General features: G+C 44.9%; 1 protein-coding gene and 1 long non-coding RNA gene across 2 annotated transcripts in view; one reads left to right on the top strand and one right to left on the bottom strand.

Annotated features, from left to right (window-relative positions):
* The window catches only part of LOC308670122, a 236,326-nt gene that overhangs the window by 181,349 nt on the left and 36,183 nt on the right, over positions 1–18,794 (bottom strand). The gene's annotated exons all lie outside the window — the stretch shown is intronic.
* GALNT8 (polypeptide N-acetylgalactosaminyltransferase 8) overlaps positions 15,045–18,794 on the top strand; it is a gene marked incomplete at its 5' end in the record, with an annotated part of 30,331 nt that continues 26,581 nt past the window's right edge. Inside the window, one exon of the mRNA XM_081331888.1 lies at positions 15,045–15,240. Coding sequence (XP_081188014.1) covers positions 15,045–15,240 — 196 coding nt within the window. The remainder of the gene's footprint in view (positions 15,241–18,794) is intronic.

Below are 18,794 nucleotides of genomic sequence, written 5' to 3' on the forward strand. Positions count from 1 at the left end.
TAGACTAATTTTTTTTTAAAAGGACTAGGGCTGAGACTAATTTTTTTTTTAAAAGGACTAGGGCTGAGAGGATAGCATTCTTCCAATACTCAGACGGGGGGGCTGACTGTCAGCGTCCTGACCAGCCCTGGTTCCCACAGATGACAAGTGATGGACGACAAGGTTGCTGGCAAAACAGGAACGGTCTGACCAGTGTTTAATCACGGCAAACAAAGTCAGCGCTGGGAGTGACTTCCTCCCAGTGCCTTACATACAGTCCTTCCCCTCAGCTCCACCCGCCATCCCAGTTAGCCAGCATCCGGTGAATAACCTAGAAAGGCAGTAAATGCAGGCCCACGGCTCTCCGGTCTGCTGTTCAGTCAGTCCTTGCTGCCAGCTGTCTGTGCTACTCAGCTGCCTGTCGGCTGTTTGGCGGCTCCGCAGGGCAGGTAGGACCGTTCCCAGCTTCTCCCCGGGTGTCGTCCCTATTATCAGCCTCTGTCGGCGCCTCCTGCTTCCATCGGCTGCCCGGTGGCTGAGCCGAGAGGCCGTTTAGGCATTCGGCGGCGTCCCTGCGCCAAGTCGGAACCGCCTAGCTGTTCAGCGGCGTCACTGGCTTCCCCGAGGATTGCCGTCTCCCTTCCCCCCCCCGTAACTGGCGAGCCCACGGGGCTTGACACTGTCACAGGAGAAGCGGTTGATCTATTCTCCAAAGCACTAGAGCAGGGGTCTCCAACCTACGGGCCGTGGCCCACTACCAGGCCGTGGTTTGCTGGCCACCGGGCCGTGGGACAGGCTGGCCAGCGCGTGCCCACGTGCGCACACTCATCCCCACTCGCGCTAACCCCGCGGCCTAAAGGGGGCTCCGCGTGGCCTAAACAGGGCGCCACGCGGTCTAAAGGGGGCTCCGTACGGTGAAAATGGGGTGCCGCGTGGCGAAAATGCGGCGGCCCTAGCACCTGCCTAGCGAAAACGGGGCAGGGCTAGCAAGTGTCACGCGGGGCACTAGCGCCGCCCCCTTTGCGCCACACGTGTCCTTGCGGTCCCGTTAGCGCACGCGTGCGCGTAAAATGCTTCCCCTTCCCTTTGGTCCACCAACCGAGAAAGGTCGGGGACCTCCGGTCTAGTCCAGGGCCTAGTTTTGTCCTAATTTTACCCCACTGTGGAACAATTCTGCCTGTTGCCGGGACCGGTTTCCTGGTGCTTGTTGATTCTTGCTTGGCCTGGCCTGTTTGTTTGCTAGTCTCAAACCTTTTCGAGCAGGATGTATGTTTCACCACAATCTGTATCGTTCTTCTGGTCTGTCTGCTCCTGAGGTGCCATTTGACCTTTCTCTGCCTCTTCCCCCAGAGGGGAAAGTTGGTTACATCGATATATATTTTGCAAAAATGCTCAGTCCTCTCTTTATTTTCATCTCTTTCTTTCTCTTTCCACGCTTGGTCTTAAAAAGTTTTACGAAGCAGCAGAGTTAGGCTTGGGGTGGGGAGCTGTAACTGCCGAAACCTGTTGGGACAGACGCAGAGCGCAAAAATAAAAGGTTGCTTGTGGAAGTCCACCGTTGCAAACCGTTGTCAGCTTCGGGGTCTCCAAACAGAACGCCGCCGTAAAGCTGCAGGAACGTTTTACCACCCAAGGAAGCTGACTGGCCTGCTCTGAGGCCAGGTGAAAAGAGTCCCTGTCCTGACGAAATAAGTCTGCCTCTGGCTGGAGACTCTGGCTGTTCTTTACTCGAGGAGCAAAAGGCTGCAGCCAAATGTCCTGAGTCGTCCTTAATTCCCAAGAGGAGCTCCTACTCAGCTGAGATAAATGATTTAGAGCAGAAAGATCTGAGTTTGCTCAGACCACCCAGTGAAAAGAGACACACTTGATTCCCATTTTTCCTTTCCCTCTCCCGCCTTCTCCCTCTCCTCTCCTTTCCCTTCCCTCTCCCCTCTTCTCTCTCCCCTCCTTACCTCCCCTCTCCCTTCTCTCTCCCTATTCTCTTCCTTCCCTCTCTCCCTTCTCATCTCCCTCTTCTCTCCCTCCTCTCCTCTCCTCCCTTCCCTCTCCCTCCTCTCTCTCCCCTCTCCTCTCCCTTCCCTCTCCCTCCTCTCTTCTCCCTTCCCTCTCCCCTCTTCTCTCTCCCCCCTCTCCTCTCTCTTCTCTCTCCCTATTCTCTTCCTTCCCTCTCTCCCCTCTCATCTCCCTCTTCTCTCCCCTCTCTCCTCTCCTCCCTCCCCTCTCCTCTCCCCTCTCCCTCCTCTCTTCTCCCTTCCCTCTCCCCTCTTCTCTCTCCCCTCCTTACCTCCCCTCTCCCTTCTCTCTCCCTATTCTCTTCCTTCCCTCTCTCCCCTCTCATCTCCCTCTTCTCTCCCTCCTCTCCTCTCCTCCCTTCCCTCTCCCTCCTCTCTCTCCCCTCTCCTCTCCCTTCCCTCTCCCTCCTCTCTTCTCCCTTCCCTCTCCCCCTCTCCTCTCCCTTCTCTCTCCCTATTCTCTTCCTTCCCTCTCTCCCCTCTCATCTCCCTCTTCTCTCCCCTCTCTCCTCTCCTCCCTCCCCTCTCCTCTCCCCTCTCCCTCCTCTCTTCTCCCTTCCCTCTCCCCTCTTCTCTCTCCCCCCTCTCCTCTCCCTTCTCTATCCCTATTATCTTCCCTCTCATCTCCCTCTTCTCTCCCTTGCATCTCCTCTTCCCTCCTCTCCTCCCTTCCTTCTCTCCCCTCTCCTCTTCCTCCTCTCCTCTCTTCTCCCTTCCCTCTCCCTCTCCCCTCCCCTCTTCTCTCTCTCCTCTCCCTTCTCTCCCTATTCTCTTCCTTCCCTCTCATCTCCCTCCTCTTCTCTCCCTCCCTCCCCTCTCTCCTCTTCCCTCTCCTTTCTCCTTTCCCTCTCCCCTCTCTGCCCTCTTCTCTTCCTCCCCTTCCCCTTCCTCTCCTCTTCCCCTCCCTCTCTCCCTTCCCTCTCCCCTCTCCCCCTCCTCTCCTGCGATCACGGGATCCCCTTTTGCCACCTGACAAAGTCAGTGAGGGAAACCAGATTTCATTAGCAACCGTGGCACGAACGTAACAGCTGCAATGATTCCCTTAACCACCCCGGGCAAGAAAGAGCGTAAAACAGAGCCGAACACACTGAACAGATGTCTCGCTTAACAAGAGAAACGCTGGGCTCCACTGCGGTCGTAAGCCGAGGAGGGCCCGCACTCTTTAACCGGCCCCTCTCAACACCTGGCTTCCAGGTAGCACCTGTGCATCTGTCCTGTTTTCCCTTTGGCTCGTAGTGAAGCAGGTGAGGGGAAGACGGAGGGTGGTGAGGAGCAGCATCTGCCCGGCGGCCACCTCAGCCAGGATGTCCTGTTTGGGTGGGGCAGCGCCGGGGGTGCCCGGAGAGGGATCCAGACGCGGAGAGCCGCTGGCCTTGAGCTTCCGCCTCTGGATTAACCCCAGAGTTTTGTTTGCCTGCAGCTGGCAAGCCTCTATCTTTTACTCCACACCGTTGGCATTTGACAAGAAAGAACCTTTGTACTCTCCACCATCATCGAGGCACAAGTTGCTAAACCGCTTCATCTTCAGGCTGCCTTAAAAAAAATATCTGAATTTATCCTGCTCTGGGGTTTCAACCCTCCCCAAAGGCAGAAGTTGGGAGAATTAGCAGTGGCAACGATTGGAGAAGGGCTGGGTCCTCTTTTAACATTAGGTTAGAAGCGGTCCTCGGTTTACGACACCAACGGAGCTCAAAATTTATCTTGTTCGGGGAGCAACTCGTCAAGCGAGTTTGGCCCCATTTTGCCGCCTTCTTTGCCGCGTTTGTTAAGCGAATCGCTGCAGCTCTTAAGTTAGTAACGGGGTTTGGCGTCCCCGTTGACTTCGCTTGTCAGAAAGTCGCAAAAGGGGATCACCTGACTCCTGAGCCCGGCAACCGTCGTAAGTAGGAGTCTGCTGTCAAGCCACCGAATGCAAATCACATGATCATGGGGACGCTGGTGTGAAAAACAGTCATAAAGTCACTTTTTTTCCCCAGGGATGTTGTTGGAATGGTCGCTAAACTGTGGCAAGCCTGTATGTCTTTTTAAGCAGTACTGGCGTAAACGCTTGCCTCGTCTGTATTCACACATACTCTTCAACCTACATCTATTTGTATTGTAAGGTTTCCCACTTAGCCTCACAATTGCCCCAGTGTTACTCGGGAATTTAAAAGAGCCAAAAGAAATTCCTGAGCCGAGGTTTCAGCAAGCAAACACCTTTTATTTTGATCAAAATGGAGTTGGGTGACACCCCCCCCCCAACCATCTCTCTTCGTGGCTGGTAGAGAGATGAAGGCAACAACCAGGAAAGAGTTCTTCCACCTTTTATACCTATCCAGAACAAAAAAAGATCAGGTCTTTGTAACAGGCATAAGATAGCACAAAAAAACTAATTCCAAGATAATAAAAGTTGGAAGGGACCTTGGAGGTCATCTAGTCCAACCCCCCTCTGCTCAGGCAGGAAACCCTATACCATTTCAGACAAATGGCTGTTTAGTCTCTTCTTTAAAACTTCCAGTGTTGGAGCATTCACCACTTCTGGAGGCAGGTTGTTCCACTGGTTAGTTGTTTTAACTGTCAGGAAGTTTCTCCTTAATTCTAGGTTGCTTCTCTCCTTGGTTAGTTTCCATCCCTTGATTCTTGTCCTGTTGACTGATGACTCATACGCAGCAGCCCAGGCACCATCCATAACTCCTTTTCCCTTAACCTAAGCATGTAAGCAATCCCCTGTGCCTAAAGCATGAAACATTTGCTTTTATATAACTTAATTTCCCAATATAAAGCACCTACAAAGCTGCTTGCACATAAGCAAAGATATATATATATATATATATATATATATATATATATATATATATATATATATATATATATATATATATATATATATATATATATATATATATATATATATATATATATATATATATATATATATATATAAAATGATTGCAAAGTATCACTACTAATATATTACTAATATCAATTTTAAGCACAATAAAATCCCTTCAGTATAATGACTGTCCTAAGTTACAAACGGCCCTTATGACCATTTTTCACCCTTAATGACCGTTCCGGCATCCCCGCGGTCACATGATCAAAATTCGGGCACTCGGCAAATGGTTGCCAATTTTATAAATCTTTTCTTGAAGGCCTCCAGTGATGGAGCACCCACAACTATGGGTGGTGAGCTATTCCATTCTGTCACACACAAATACACACACACACACACAAACGCACATATATCCTTCATAGAATTTCTTTCAATTATTATTATTATTTTTGGGCAGGGCTGATTGCTATGTCCTTCACATTCATAATGATGCAGCTGCGTGTAAAACATTCATTAGGGAATGTCAAGATAGCGCTTGCCTCTCAGGTATAAAAGAATTGGTGAGCGGGGGAAAACCTGGACGTAAAAAAAAAAAGAATGCAAGATGGCTATTGAAAAGGTACATTGTAAAATTTACAATGTACATTTGTTCAAAATATTTGTTTCTAGCCACCTGTCTTTAACATCAAACTCTGGATAGCTCCTGATCAAAGTCAACATGAAAGTTCAAGTTTGCGGCCGGCAAATATACAGCTTGCCAAAAACAACCATTTGAATAATTGGCACGTTTGATGGGCTTCCACACAGACCTAAGACAATAGGTCACCAGGAACAAACAGAGGGGAATTGCAAGAGTCACACCTCATTAAAAACAAATAAACCTACGATTTAGATTCCCAGAGCAGCCAGGACCAAAAGATAAAAGTTCTTCCTTATCCATTGCAATTTAATAAACCCGTAAGTCTGATTGTATTATACCTCATTCTTCTTCGTATGCGCCAGTAAGTTAAGAGAGGGCCTGCTTTGAGCTGCTTCTGACGGTTAGTCTCATTGTTCCGGATTAAGAAAATGTTTTGATCCTTTTTGTCCAAAGTAACAGTTTGGTGGATCAAATCCCGAGTGCCGCGTAGCAGAGTGAGCGCCTGTTACTCGTCCCAGCTTCTGCCCACCTAGCAGTTCGAAAGCACGTAAAAATGCAAGTAGAAAAATAGGGACCGCTACGGTGGGAAGGTAACAGCGTTCCGTGCGCCTTTGGCGTCTAGTCATGCCGGCCACATGACCACGGAGACGTCCTCAGACAAGCGCTGGCTCTTCGGCTTTGAAACGAAGATGAGCACCAGCCCCTAGAGTCGGAAACGACTAGCACGCATGTGCGGGGGAACCTTTACCTTTACCTTTTAACAGTCTCTGCCTATTTCTATCACGGTCATCTTCCTGATTCTCTTACAGTTTTCTACTGATTCTACGTCCTAACACAGAGTTCCCCAACGTTTCCAGCTTGGGGTGTGTGTGTGTGTGTGTGTGTGTAGAGAGGGATGGTTCCATGCGAGCGACAGGCAAGTGTGCCACTGGTGTGCATGCGTGCATGCCGCTGGCCCACTGCTCGCGCAAGTGATGTGCGTGCGCAGCCCGGTTGCAAAGCTTTCACAGCCCACTAGCGGGCCAGAACCCGCAGGTTGGGGACCCCTGTCGTAACATCCACATGCTAGAGTGGAAAACTCTGGAATAAAATACATTGCCTCTCATTATGACCTCTGACCAAGGTACCCAAACAGCAAGATTTGTAGACGCTCACCGCTCTTGCGGAACATCAAGCAGAAAGAGAAGATGTATTCTTAACACCAGGACTACTAGCAGAAGCAGCAACGGAGGATGGATCTGCCTGACACGCAGCTGCAGACAAAACCCTAAAATGAGGAATGACAAAATTGGAAGGGACCTCGGAGGTCTTCTAGTCCAACCCGCTGCTCGAGCTGGACACCCTACCCCAGCGGTCCCCAACCCCCAGTACTGGGCTGCGGCATGCCAGAACGGGCCGCACAAACAAGCAAAGCCCCATTTGTGGGATGCTGGCAGCGCACAAAACCACGCACTCTCCGGTCTGCAGAAAAACCTTTCTCCCTGGTTCCCAAAAGGTTGGGGACCTCTGCCCTGTACAACTTCAGACAAATGTTTGTCCAAGCTCTTAAAAACCTCCAGCGTAGAAGCAGCCACAACCTCTGGAGGCAAGTCGTTCCACTGATTGATTGTTCTCAGTGTTAGGAAGTTTCTCCCTCCTTCTGAATTGGGGATAATCAGTATCGCCTTTCAGGACAGCTCAACTGTTCAACGAATTCAAGTTAAAGGTCTGACAGATGTTCTTCCAAGAACTGCACACCTGGACTAGACCAACTTGGCCGATTTACGGATTGTCCAAGCTACAGGTTTATAACGGCCGTATGGACCACTTCATAAACTTATATATTATTTCCAGGTTAAAAAAAAACCTTAGCTAGGCTAGGGAGGGATGACTTGACTTTTTCGTTCTTAAAAATGATTGTTCCCCCATCAATTGGAAGAAGCGGTTTTGAACTTTGGTGTTGGAGAAGATCTCTGAAAAATACCACAGGCAACCAGAAAAAACAAACAAATGGATTCCAAAGGTGTTTTTGCGGGGGGGGGCAGCTTTTTTTGGTCTTTGAAAATGTTTCGCTTCTCATCCAACGAGGTTCTTCAGTTCCAACTTAACGAAACGTTTTCAAAGAAAGAAACGAGAAGAAGAAGAAAGGGCCTTTTGGGACAACCATGATCTGGATGGTTGAGAATCTGATGAAGCAACCTAGGAACCAACAATCACGCTCAGTGTCCACGTGCGTTGACCTCTCACCAGAGGCTTCATTGTTACCTGGATCTAGCCATGCATCCTGTCTCTGGAAAGTGGTGCTGGCCAGGTGGGGCTATATCTAACTCACATCTGCCAAAGATGACTCACAAAGGACACGCACCGCTTCCTGGAGATTCAAGATATCAACGTCCCAGATCATCTCACCAGTAAGATGCAACCCCTCGGACTCCTCCCAGTTGCCTCCCAGTTCTGAGAAAATGGGATTACTTTCATCTGCAAAAATGTCGAGCTAATCCATCACCATTTCCTGCTATATGGTGGGCACCATCCTGCCCCAGTAGGAGCCAAGTCACCTTAAGAAGCACCTTAGAACAGAGGCCCCCAACCTTTCGGGCACCAGGGACCGGTTCTGTGGAGAGAGGTTTTTCCGCAGTCTGGAGGGTGCGTGGTTTTGTGTGCTGCCTGCATCCCACGGATGGGGCTTTGCTTCTTTGTGCGGACCAGTTGCTGGCATGCCACGGACCGGTACTGGTCCACGGACTGGGAGTTGGGGACCCCTGCCTAAGAGAGCAACATGCCGATGCAATAAAAAGGCAGGTGCCTATGGATGAGATGGAATGGAATAAGAAATAATAGAATAGAATAGAATAGAATAGAATAGAATAGAATAGAATAGAATAGAATAGAATAGAATAGAATAGAATAGAATAGAATAGAATAGAATAGAATAGAATTTAAATGGAATATAGGATAGGATAGGATGGAATAGAATAGAATAGAATAGAATAGAATAGAATAGAATAGAATAGAATAGAATAGAATAGAATAGAATAGAATAGAATAGAATAGAATAGAATAGAATAGAATAGAATAGAATAGAATAGAATTAAGATTAGGAAAGAATAAGAATAGAATAGAATAGAATAGAATAGAATAGAATAGAATAGAATAGAATAGAATAGAATAGAATTAGGATTAGGATTAGGATTAGGATTAGGAAAGAATAAGAATAGAATAGAATAGAATAGAATAGAATAGAATAGAATAGAATAGAATAGAATAGAATAGAATAGAATAGAATAGAATAGAATAATAGAATAGAATAGAATAGAATAGAATAGAATAGAATAGAATAGAATAGAATAGAATAGAATTAGGATTAGGAAAGAATAAGAATAGAATAGAATAGAATAGAATAGAATAGAATAGAATAGAAATAGGATTAGGAAAGAATAAGAATAGAATAGAATAGAATAGAATAGAATAGAATAGAATAGAATAGAATAGAATAGAATAGAATAGAATAGAATAGAATAGAATAGAATAGAATAGAATAGAATTAAGATTAGGAAAGAATAAGAATAGAATAGAATAGAATAGAAATAGGATTAGGAAAGAATAAGAATAGAATAGAATAGAATAGAATAGAATAGAATAGAATAGAATAGAATAGAATAGAATAGAATTAAGATTAGGAAAGAATAAGAATAGAATAGAATAGAAATAGGATTAGGAAAGAATAAGAATAGAATAGAATAGAATAGAATAGAATAGAATAGAATAGAATAGAATAGAATAGAATAGAATAGAAATAGAATAGAATAGAATAGAATAGAATAGAATAGAATAGAATAGAATAGAATTAAGATTAGGAAAGAATAAGAATAGAATAGAATAGAATAGAAATAGGATTAGGAAAGAATAAGAATAGAATAGAATAGAATAGAATAGAATAGAATAGAATAGAATAGAATAGAATAGAATTAAGATTAGGAAAGAATAAGAATAGAATAGAATAGAATAGAAATAGGATTAGGAAAGAATAAGAATAAGAATAGAATAGAATAGAATAGAATAGAATAGAATAGAATAGAATAGAATAGAATAGAATAGAATAGAATAGAATAGAATAGAATAGAATAGACTTACAACTACAACATACTGAAAACCTGGACAACCACACAACAACTACAACATTGAACGTGACCTCTCACCCAAGCCAGATGAAACCAGAAGAAGAAGAAGACCAGACTGAACTGATGACAAACATACTTATTTAAACACGGAGATTTGAACTATTAGAGCCACAATTTAATGACTAAAAAGAGGCCAGTTCCTTTGAAAAATTGACAACTGGATGGTCTCTCTTGATTCAAATAATTCAAATAATATGTGTAGGAATGAAGGGAGATACAGTTGAGGATTTAAAGGCACTGCTATGGAAGCCTGTTTGGCACAAAAAGAAAGCCAGAGTTAGACTTTAAAAAATGGTCTTGTTTTTTTCTTTCTTTTATCTATAATGGAAGAGCCTAAAATTTTACTTAATGGGTCAAGGGAAGACTTTAAAAAATAATTATTTGATTTAATATTTAGGATGTAGACGTATGAAGGAAATTAAAATTATCTATTAGAATGTAGTTCTGAATTATAATATGGAAGTCGGATTGAGATAATAAAGGATATTTTATTAGTAAGCGATGAGGTACTAGGATGATAAACAGAATATATTTATTTATTTATTATTTATTTTATTAATTTAATTTGTATACCGCCCTTCTCCCGAAGGACTCAGGGCAGTGAACAGGGCAATACATAATAAAAACAAGATACAAAAATTAAAAATTATTAAAAGTAATTAAACAACGATGCCCGTAATAAATTAGTACAGATTAAAAATTAAGTTAATTTATAAAACCCAACCCCATCCCATCAGGTCAGGCCGGCTTGTTCAAAAAGGTGGGTTTAAATATATTTGTGAAATATATTTGTGAAATAAAATAAGAATGTATTTAATTATGCAATATGCGTATCTTAGATATGACAATAATTAGGTCATGAAACGGGAAATTTGGGCTACCCGAAACTTAAATACTATGGATCTTAAAGGCTAAATTGGAGCACTGTAATTGAAAATGGGTAAAATCTTAAAAACAGGACATGATAGCTATAACTAAAAATATATTGATAAATACCTTAACTGACTCTGTTATAACTAGTAATGTATTAACTTGACTGTGATGTAGTAACTATGGGAAACAGAGTGGGAATTTTTAGATGATTTAACCTGAGATAGGAGAAATGATTTTGTTACTGGATTATTGTTTACCCAATCCCCACGTTGCTTTCTAAACACTTTGATATTTTGATGTAAAATTGGAAAATTAATAAAACCTGTCTTAAAAAAAAAATAAAAGAGCCAAGGTTGCCTACCCCTGAAGGACCAGTTTATATTTACAAGTATTCCTCTACTTACAACAGTTTATTTAATGTCCATTTGAAGTTACAATGGCATTAAATGACCATTGCAGCATCCCCATGGTCTTGTGATTTACATCCGGATGCTTGACAACCGACTCACATTTATGACGGTCGCAGTGTCCCGGGGCGGGGTGGGAGACCATGGGATCCCCTTTGGCAACCTTCTGACAGCTTCACTTAATGTTGGTGTTACTAATTTAACAACTGCAGTGATTTACGTAACAACTGTGACAAGAAAGGTCATATAATAGGGCAAAACTCACTTAACAAACGCCTCACTTAGCAACGTAAATTTTGGGCTGGATTGTAGCCGTATGTCAAGGACTACCCGTAGCAGATTTTGAGACTTTTCACCGTTTTCTGAAGTATTCTCTGTCACCATACATCTTAACCTCCTGAGCATGACCAGAATTATCAGCTTTTGGCGCCTGACCCTGAAAAATTAATATTGATTTTCACATCATTATGAATTTCCCAGGATGTAAATTCTTTTTAAAGGTGATGACAATCAGGTACAAGACATTTGGCTTAGAGAAAGAATGCTTTATGATAAACACACACACACACACACACACACGCAAAATAAACTTGGTGCCAATGTAAATACGAATTTCTTAAATTTTAATCATTATTTCTATTTAATCATTATCTCTTCCTGTTATACCTTGATTCCTGTAATAAGGATTAACCTTGAATCTACCATGTCAACCATCCCCAGAACTGGGTGTGTCACATACCACCTTCCCCCACCACCACCACCAAAAAATCTGGGTGTGTTAGTGAACCTCTTGTGTTCTTAACCCCACCTGTATGATTTATCTCTTCTTTACTCTTTCTACTTCCTGACTGCTTTTCTTTCAACTGTCCGGCTCCCCCCGTCCTCCCAGCTGTTTGCTACACCTGGCATCTCGTTCCAGACCCCTCTGGAGGTGAGTTGCTTGTAATTCCTGTTGGATGATTATTATTATTATTATTATTATTATTATTATTATTATTATTATTATTATTAATAATAATAATAATAATAAACAATAAAGTTGGAAGGGACCTTGGAGGTCATCTAGTCCAACCCCCTGCTCAGGCAGGAAACCCTATACCATTTCAGACAAATGGCTGTCCAGTCTCTTCTTAAAAACTTCCAGTGTTGGAGCACTCACGGCTTCTGGAGGCAGGTAGTTCCACTGGTTAATTGTTCTCACTGTCAGGAAGTTTCTCCTTAATTCCAGGTTGCTTCTCTCCTTGGTTAGTTTCCATCCGTTGCTTCTTGTCCTGCCTTCAGGCGCTTTGGGGAATAGCTTGACTCCCTCTTCTTTGGGGCAGCCCCTGAGAGATTGGAAGACTGCTATCCTGTCCCCCCTCGCCCTTCTCTTCATTAAACTAGACATACCCAATTCCAGCAACCGTTCCCTGTATGTTTTAGCCTCCAGCCCCCTGGTCATCTCTGTTGCTCTTCTCTGCACTTTCTGTACAGTTTCTCACAGTCCTCTTCAAGATGGCCATGGCTGGCCTCCTCCTCTGCAATCTCTCCCTTCGTTTGCATCCCACTTCCAAAGTAAGGGTGATTTTTGGGGACCACGTTCAGGCATCCTGATTAGATGGCCAGGTATTCTGGTCAGTTTAAATCAAGGTCCTTTTCACTCTTGTTCCCAAATCAAAATCCGAGGAAGAGATTGGACAGTCATTTGCCTGGAACGCTATAGTCTTCTGCCCACAGTCTCCTCCTCCTCCTCCTCCTCCTCCTCCTCCTCCTCCTCCTCCTCCTCCTCCTCCTCCTCCTCCTCCTCCTCCTCTTCTTCTTCTTCTTCTTCTTCTTCTTCTTCTTCTTCTTCTTCTTCTTCTTCTTCTTCTTCTTCTTCTTCTTCTTCTTCTTCTTCTTCTTCTTCTTCTTCTTTTTCTTCTTCCTCTTCTTCCTCTTCTTCCTCTTCCTCCTCCTCCTCCTCCTTCCTTTAGGTCAGGGGTGTCCCACTTTGGCAATTTGAAGCCTTGTGGACTTCCACCTCCCAGAATTCTGGGAATTGAAGCCCATAGGTCTTAAAAGTTGCCAAGCTTGGACATCTCTGTTGTAAAAGAGCAGCAAATCATTCTACGTCCTTCTCTCTTTAAACACAAATTACTACACTCCTACAGGCCCTACGTTCTTTCCAGCATATTATTAACAACAATTCTTATCTTCCTGAAAGGTAGTTACCGGTATGTAGGCACAGCTGGACCTTCTCTTTGTGAGAGGAGGCTGAAAACTTTTGTGGGAAAAGACTAAAGCTACCATCTCAGATCACAAATCCATACTGAAAACAGGGTTTAGGAATTAGCCACCTCAGCTTAGGACAGAAAGAAGAGGCATGTTGGAAGAGGACAGCGGAGAAGCGAAGAGAGAGAGAGAGGAATGCTCTTTGGGGTCCACCTCTTCTCCAAAGCACCTGAAGGGAGGACAAGAATTGATAGATGGAAGCTTATCAAGGAGAGAAGCAACCTAGAACTCAGGACAAATTTCCTGACACCGAGAACGGCTTGCCTCCAGAAATTGTGGGTGCTCCATCACTGGAGGTTTTCGAGAAGAGCCTGGACAGCCATTTATCCAGAATTGTACGGGGTCTCCTGCCTTGACTAGAAGACCTTCAAGGTCCCTTTCCAACTCTGTTATTCTGAACAGAATGTGAAGTAGATGGTTCCAGTTTTAGTCCTGGAGAGACATCCCATATCCAGCAGAGAAGATGCACCCGAATTTCAGAGGACAAAGAAACTTTTCAGCTTCATCTGGCCCAAGATGTAGGAAAGTCTCGGCCATCAACCCTGTGCTGAGAACAAAAGAATGAAGGAAGGCCTTCTCCTAGGCCAGGGGTAGGCCACCTTGGCTCTTTTATGACTCGTGGACTTCAACTCCCAGAATTCCTGAGGTAGCCACGCTGAGGGGAAAGAGAGGTTTCCAAGCTGAGCCATGCTGGCTCAGGAATTCTGGGAGTTGAAGTCCACGAGTCATGAAGGGGTCATAGTTCCCCCATACTGGCTCAGGAATTCTGGGAGTTGGTCCATGAGTCATGAAGGGGCCATAGTTTCTCCCATGCTGGCTCAGGAATTCTGGGAGTTGAAGTCCACAAGTCTTAAAGTTGCCAACGTTGAGGACCCCTGATATAGGGCAGAGGTGGGGAACGTTGCCTCCTTTATGACTCATGGACTTCAACTCCCAGAATTCCTGAGCCAGCCATGCTGAGGGGAAAGAGAGGTTTCCAAGCTAAGCCATGCTGGCTCAGGAATTCTGGGAGTTGAAGGCCACGAATGATAAAAGAACCAAGGTTCCTTACTTCTGCCTTGGAACATTGCTATCATGTCACCCCTAGTCCTTCTTTTCATTAAACCAGACGGGCAGGCAACCTTGGCTCTTTTATGACTCATGGACTTCAACTCCCAGAATTCCTGAGCCAGCCACGCTGAGGGGAAAGGGAGAGGTTTCCAAGCTGAGCCATGCTGGCTCAGGAATTCTGGGAGTTGAAGTCCACGAGTCATAAAAGAGCCAAGGTTGCCTACCCCTGGCCTAGGCTGAATGCTGGGTTGGAAACTGAACAACACGAGTCAGTCTTAACATGCGGAGGAGTCCACCTTGTGAGGATATCCATTTGTAACATTCACTTTGGAATTACAAAAACAAACAAACAAACCCTAGGATAGAAAATAAAACACACAGCACCTATTCCTGCTGCAGCGTATGCCCATGTCAAATTGATCAGGCCAGAGAATCCCAGGGAGATCTTAAGCCTCTGAAAGGGTTGCCCGTTGTGTCGGAGACTTTCGCCGAACTCGCCCTTGTTCTACAGCTTTGGTTATAATTGTTCTTTTCTTTTTGCAATTTAATTGTTTGAGCCTCCCGGAGTCAGGCATGTGAGGTGGGTGGTTATAGAAGTGCAACAGATAAAGCAAATAAATGCAGCTCTTTTCAAGGGCTGGGTAGATTTTGTTGCATTTACTTTTGGGTGAAGCCGCACAACTGCAAGGACAGCCCCACCCTCCGTTTCCAGGGACTATAAATTGCCACCACAAAGTTTCCTAGATGTCCAGAAAAGTCTTCTTCCAGCGCAGAAGCTATTGCCCCAGCATGGTGGTGGAATCAGTCCCCTTCCTGATCATCTGGAGAAGATAACCTTGGTGGGAATTCATACGTCCTGCAATGGTGCTGGGACGGAAGTTGCCGGGTTTCCTTCCTACGTTGGTCATCCTGCTCTTCGTTGTGAATATTTTATTTGTGATGCACGTGCAACGTGAAATGCGGACCCTTAGAAGGGGACCCGTTGGACACCGAGAAGAACGAGAGAATGACTTCGTTGGGCATCTAGAGAAAATAGAGACGATGTTCCTCAATCTATGTAAGTAAGAAGAGATGTCATTTCTGCTGAGGCTTTGTTATGGACAGTCACTTGTCTGAGATGGGATATAAGTTCTCCTGCTTGAGCAGGGGGCTGGACTAGAAGACCTCTAACGTCCCTTCCAGCTCTATTCTGTTCTAAATATTGTAACCATGGGCAGAAGCCTCCGATACAGGATTTCATTGTTCTGCACACCATGAGTTTCAAAATTTTAAAACTCTTATCCTTTTCCTTGGGCATGTTTGATCTTTTCCAGACTTTTCAGGAAAAATAATTCGAAAAAAAGCAGGTGAAAGAGAAGCAATTTTGCCTAAATATGAGTTATATAACTAACATGCAAGTTGCCCTGCAGTAAGATGGGTTGCCAATAAAATAGATAGATAGATAGATAGATAGATAGATAGATAGATAGATAGATAGATAGATAGATGATAGATAGATGATAGATAGACAGACAGATAGATAGATAGATGATAGATAGATAGATAGATAGATAGATAGATAGATAGATAGATAGATAGATAGATAGATAGATAGATAGATAGATAAGAACTAGATTAAATAGTTATCCTATGGCTCTCCATCCCCACCGCTATTACTGTTGGGCATATTGTGGGGTTAAAACAATTATTTAACAAAGTTGTTCTATTTCATCGCTGCAATTTTTGCAATTTCAGTTCTGAGTATGAAATCTCGCTTTGAAGTCCAACAGTTTGGAACTGCTAACTAAATACTGCTCCACGCCATTACCAAATGCTACCTAATGCAACTTATCAATAAATAATAGCGTCAGCTATTCAGTTCTCTTGAACGCTGGGGGCAAAGCCATGTCCTTTAGGAAATACCCCTGCAAGGCAGAGTAAAACGGTTTCCTCCAGGAGCTTATGAAGCAAAGCAAGGCAAGGCAAGAGAATAAAGGATCCTCAGAGTAGCAACTGAGGACAAAGCCCCCAGGTCCCTCACACACACAGTAACTACTGGGATCAATTCCCTCTTCTGATTTTACTGAATATTTGAGGATGTTTTTATAAACATAGGAAGCTAAGGTATTATCAGAGCTCTCCTAAGAAGGAAGGACAGCGAGGAGGAGGTGCGGGTAGGAAAAAGGAGAAAAGAGGAGGAGGAGGAGGAGGAGGAGGAGAGGGAAGAAGAGGGGAGGGCAGTGGAGGGGAAGGGAGTGAGAAGTAGGAGAAGGGGAGGGGAGGGGAAGGAGGGGAGGGGAGATGAGGGGAAGGGATGGGAAAGAGGAGAGTGCAGAGAGGGAGGAGAGGAGAAGAGGGGAGAAGAGGGGTGAGGGAGGGAGAGGGAGAGGGAGAGGGGAGAGGAGGGGAAGGAAGGAAGGAGAGAGGAGGGGAGAGAGAAGAGAGGGAACAGACAAGGGGAAAGGAGAGATGAGGGGAGGAAAGAGGAGGGGAGAGAGGGAGAAAAGGGGAGAGGAGAGGAGGGAGAGGGAAGGAAGAGGTGAGGGAGAGGAAGAAGAGAGGGGAGAGGGGAGAAGGGGAGAGGGGAAGGAGAGGAGAGGAGGGAGAAGAGAGGAGAGGAGAGGGAGAGGAGAGGGAAGGGGAAGGGAGAGGGGAGAGGAGGGGAAGGAAGGAGGAGGGGATAGAGGAGAGAGGGAACAGAAAAGGGGAAAGGAGAGAGGAGGGAGGAAAGAGGGGAGAGGAGAGGAGGGAGAGGGAAGGAAGAGGTGAGGGAGAGGGAGGAGAGGAGAAGAGGGGAGAGGGAAAGGGAGGGAGAGGGAGAGGGGAGAGAGAAGAGAGGGAACAGACAAGGGGAAAGGAGAGATGAGGGGAGGAAAGGGGAGAGGAGAGGAAGGGAGGGGAAAGAGGAGAGGAGAGAGGAGAGGAGAGGGAAGGAAGGAGAGAGAGAGGGAGGGGAGAGGCGGGGAAGGAAGGAAGGAAGGAAAGAGGAGGGGAGAGAGAAGAGAGGGAGCGGAGACAAGGGGAGAGGAGAGGGAGGGGAGATAGGGTATATGAGATCTCTTAAGACCTTTCTGTGCCAAGGCAAGGTTATTACTCAGAAATCTGAACTTCATTTTTGCCTTACAGCTTTGAAGAACCACCGGGAACGCTTTGCTTCCCATTTTTTTTAAAAAAGGTGTTCTCGCTTTTTACATTTGTAAACTATTTCCTGACTTTTACTGTCGGACTATGTAAACAAGTCTCATTCCTCCTACAGAGCTTCAGGTGATATTTACATAATTGCTATAACCGCTCTGAGATGTTTTGGATTGGTTTGCACTTTTTGGGGGGGGGGATCCACAACCAGTTTTCATGTTTTGCATCTGCCTCTGTAACTGGTTCAATGGCCGCCTACATAAAGTATTGTGTACGGTTACTACAGGTTACTAAATGAATTGTGACCACCCGGAATGGTAAATCATTCATTATAATTTATTTCTAATTCCTTTAACTTTTAGATTCCAAGATTCCAGACAAGTTAGCAAACCAATTTTACTATCTCTGGATCTTTTCATAAACACACAGGTATTTGGTGCATGAAATGACATCAAAATAATGTACATCAGTGTTTACCTCTGCCACTTTAAGGTGAGCGGACTTCAACTCCCAGAATTCCCCTGCCCAGCTCACCTTAAAGTGGCGGAGGTAGAGAAAAAAACGATGGACAGTATTTCTTACTTGTCATTTCTGCTTCTTGCTTGACGTTTTTTGCTTGATGACCTTTAGCCAGAGTTCGAGTGTCAACATCTCAACCTTCAAAGATGCAGATCTTTCTTCCACCTCCAAGCAATTTCCACCCCCCTCTTTGTGATAACAGCAAAACCTGATTCGACCACACACAAAGGCTGGGAAAGCAAAGACGCATTTGTGGAATTTGTCTCCACAGTTATAACTAGGTGGGAAGGCCATTGTTCAACGTTCGGAGTTGAAAGTACCCACCTTGATCAAAATTAACTTGTCGTCCATCGTCCTGATCCATTTGTAGTATTTCTGCCTCCTTCTAATCATGACTTCTGACTCCGTCATGGTTGACTGCACTACAGAGGTGCTCTTTGACCATGGTGTTGACCTGAACATAGAAGAATAAGTTTGGGAGGGACCTTGGAGGTCTTCTAGTCCTAACCCCTGCTAGAGTTAGAGTTAGGCCTCCTATAAAGATGGGTGTGTGTGTGTGTGTGTGTGTGTGTCAAATTATTTTCCAAAGCAAGACAAGAAACAGTGGTTGGAAACTAACCAAGGAGAGAAGCAGCCTAGAACTAAGGAGGAATTTCCTAACGGTGAGAGCAAACCACCAATGGAACAGCTTGCCTTCAGAAGTCGTGGGTGCTCCAACACTGGTGGTTTTTAAGAAGACACTGGACAGCCATTTTTCTGAAATGGTGTAGGGTCTGGAAGACCTGATAGCAATATCTCAGGGGCTGTCCCAAAGAAGAGGGAGTCAAGCTATTCTCCAAAGCACCTGAAGGCAGGACAAGAAGCAATGCCTTGGTAAGGCCACCCTTGGAATCCTGCGTCCAGTTTTGGTCACAATGATGCAAAAAAGATGTTGAGACTCTAGAAAGCGTGCAGAGAAGAGCAACAAAGAGGATCAGG

This window comes from Vipera berus (genome assembly GCF_964194415.1).
Source record: "Vipera berus genome assembly, chromosome: 6".
NCBI lineage: Eukaryota > Metazoa > Chordata > Lepidosauria > Squamata > Viperidae > Vipera > Vipera berus.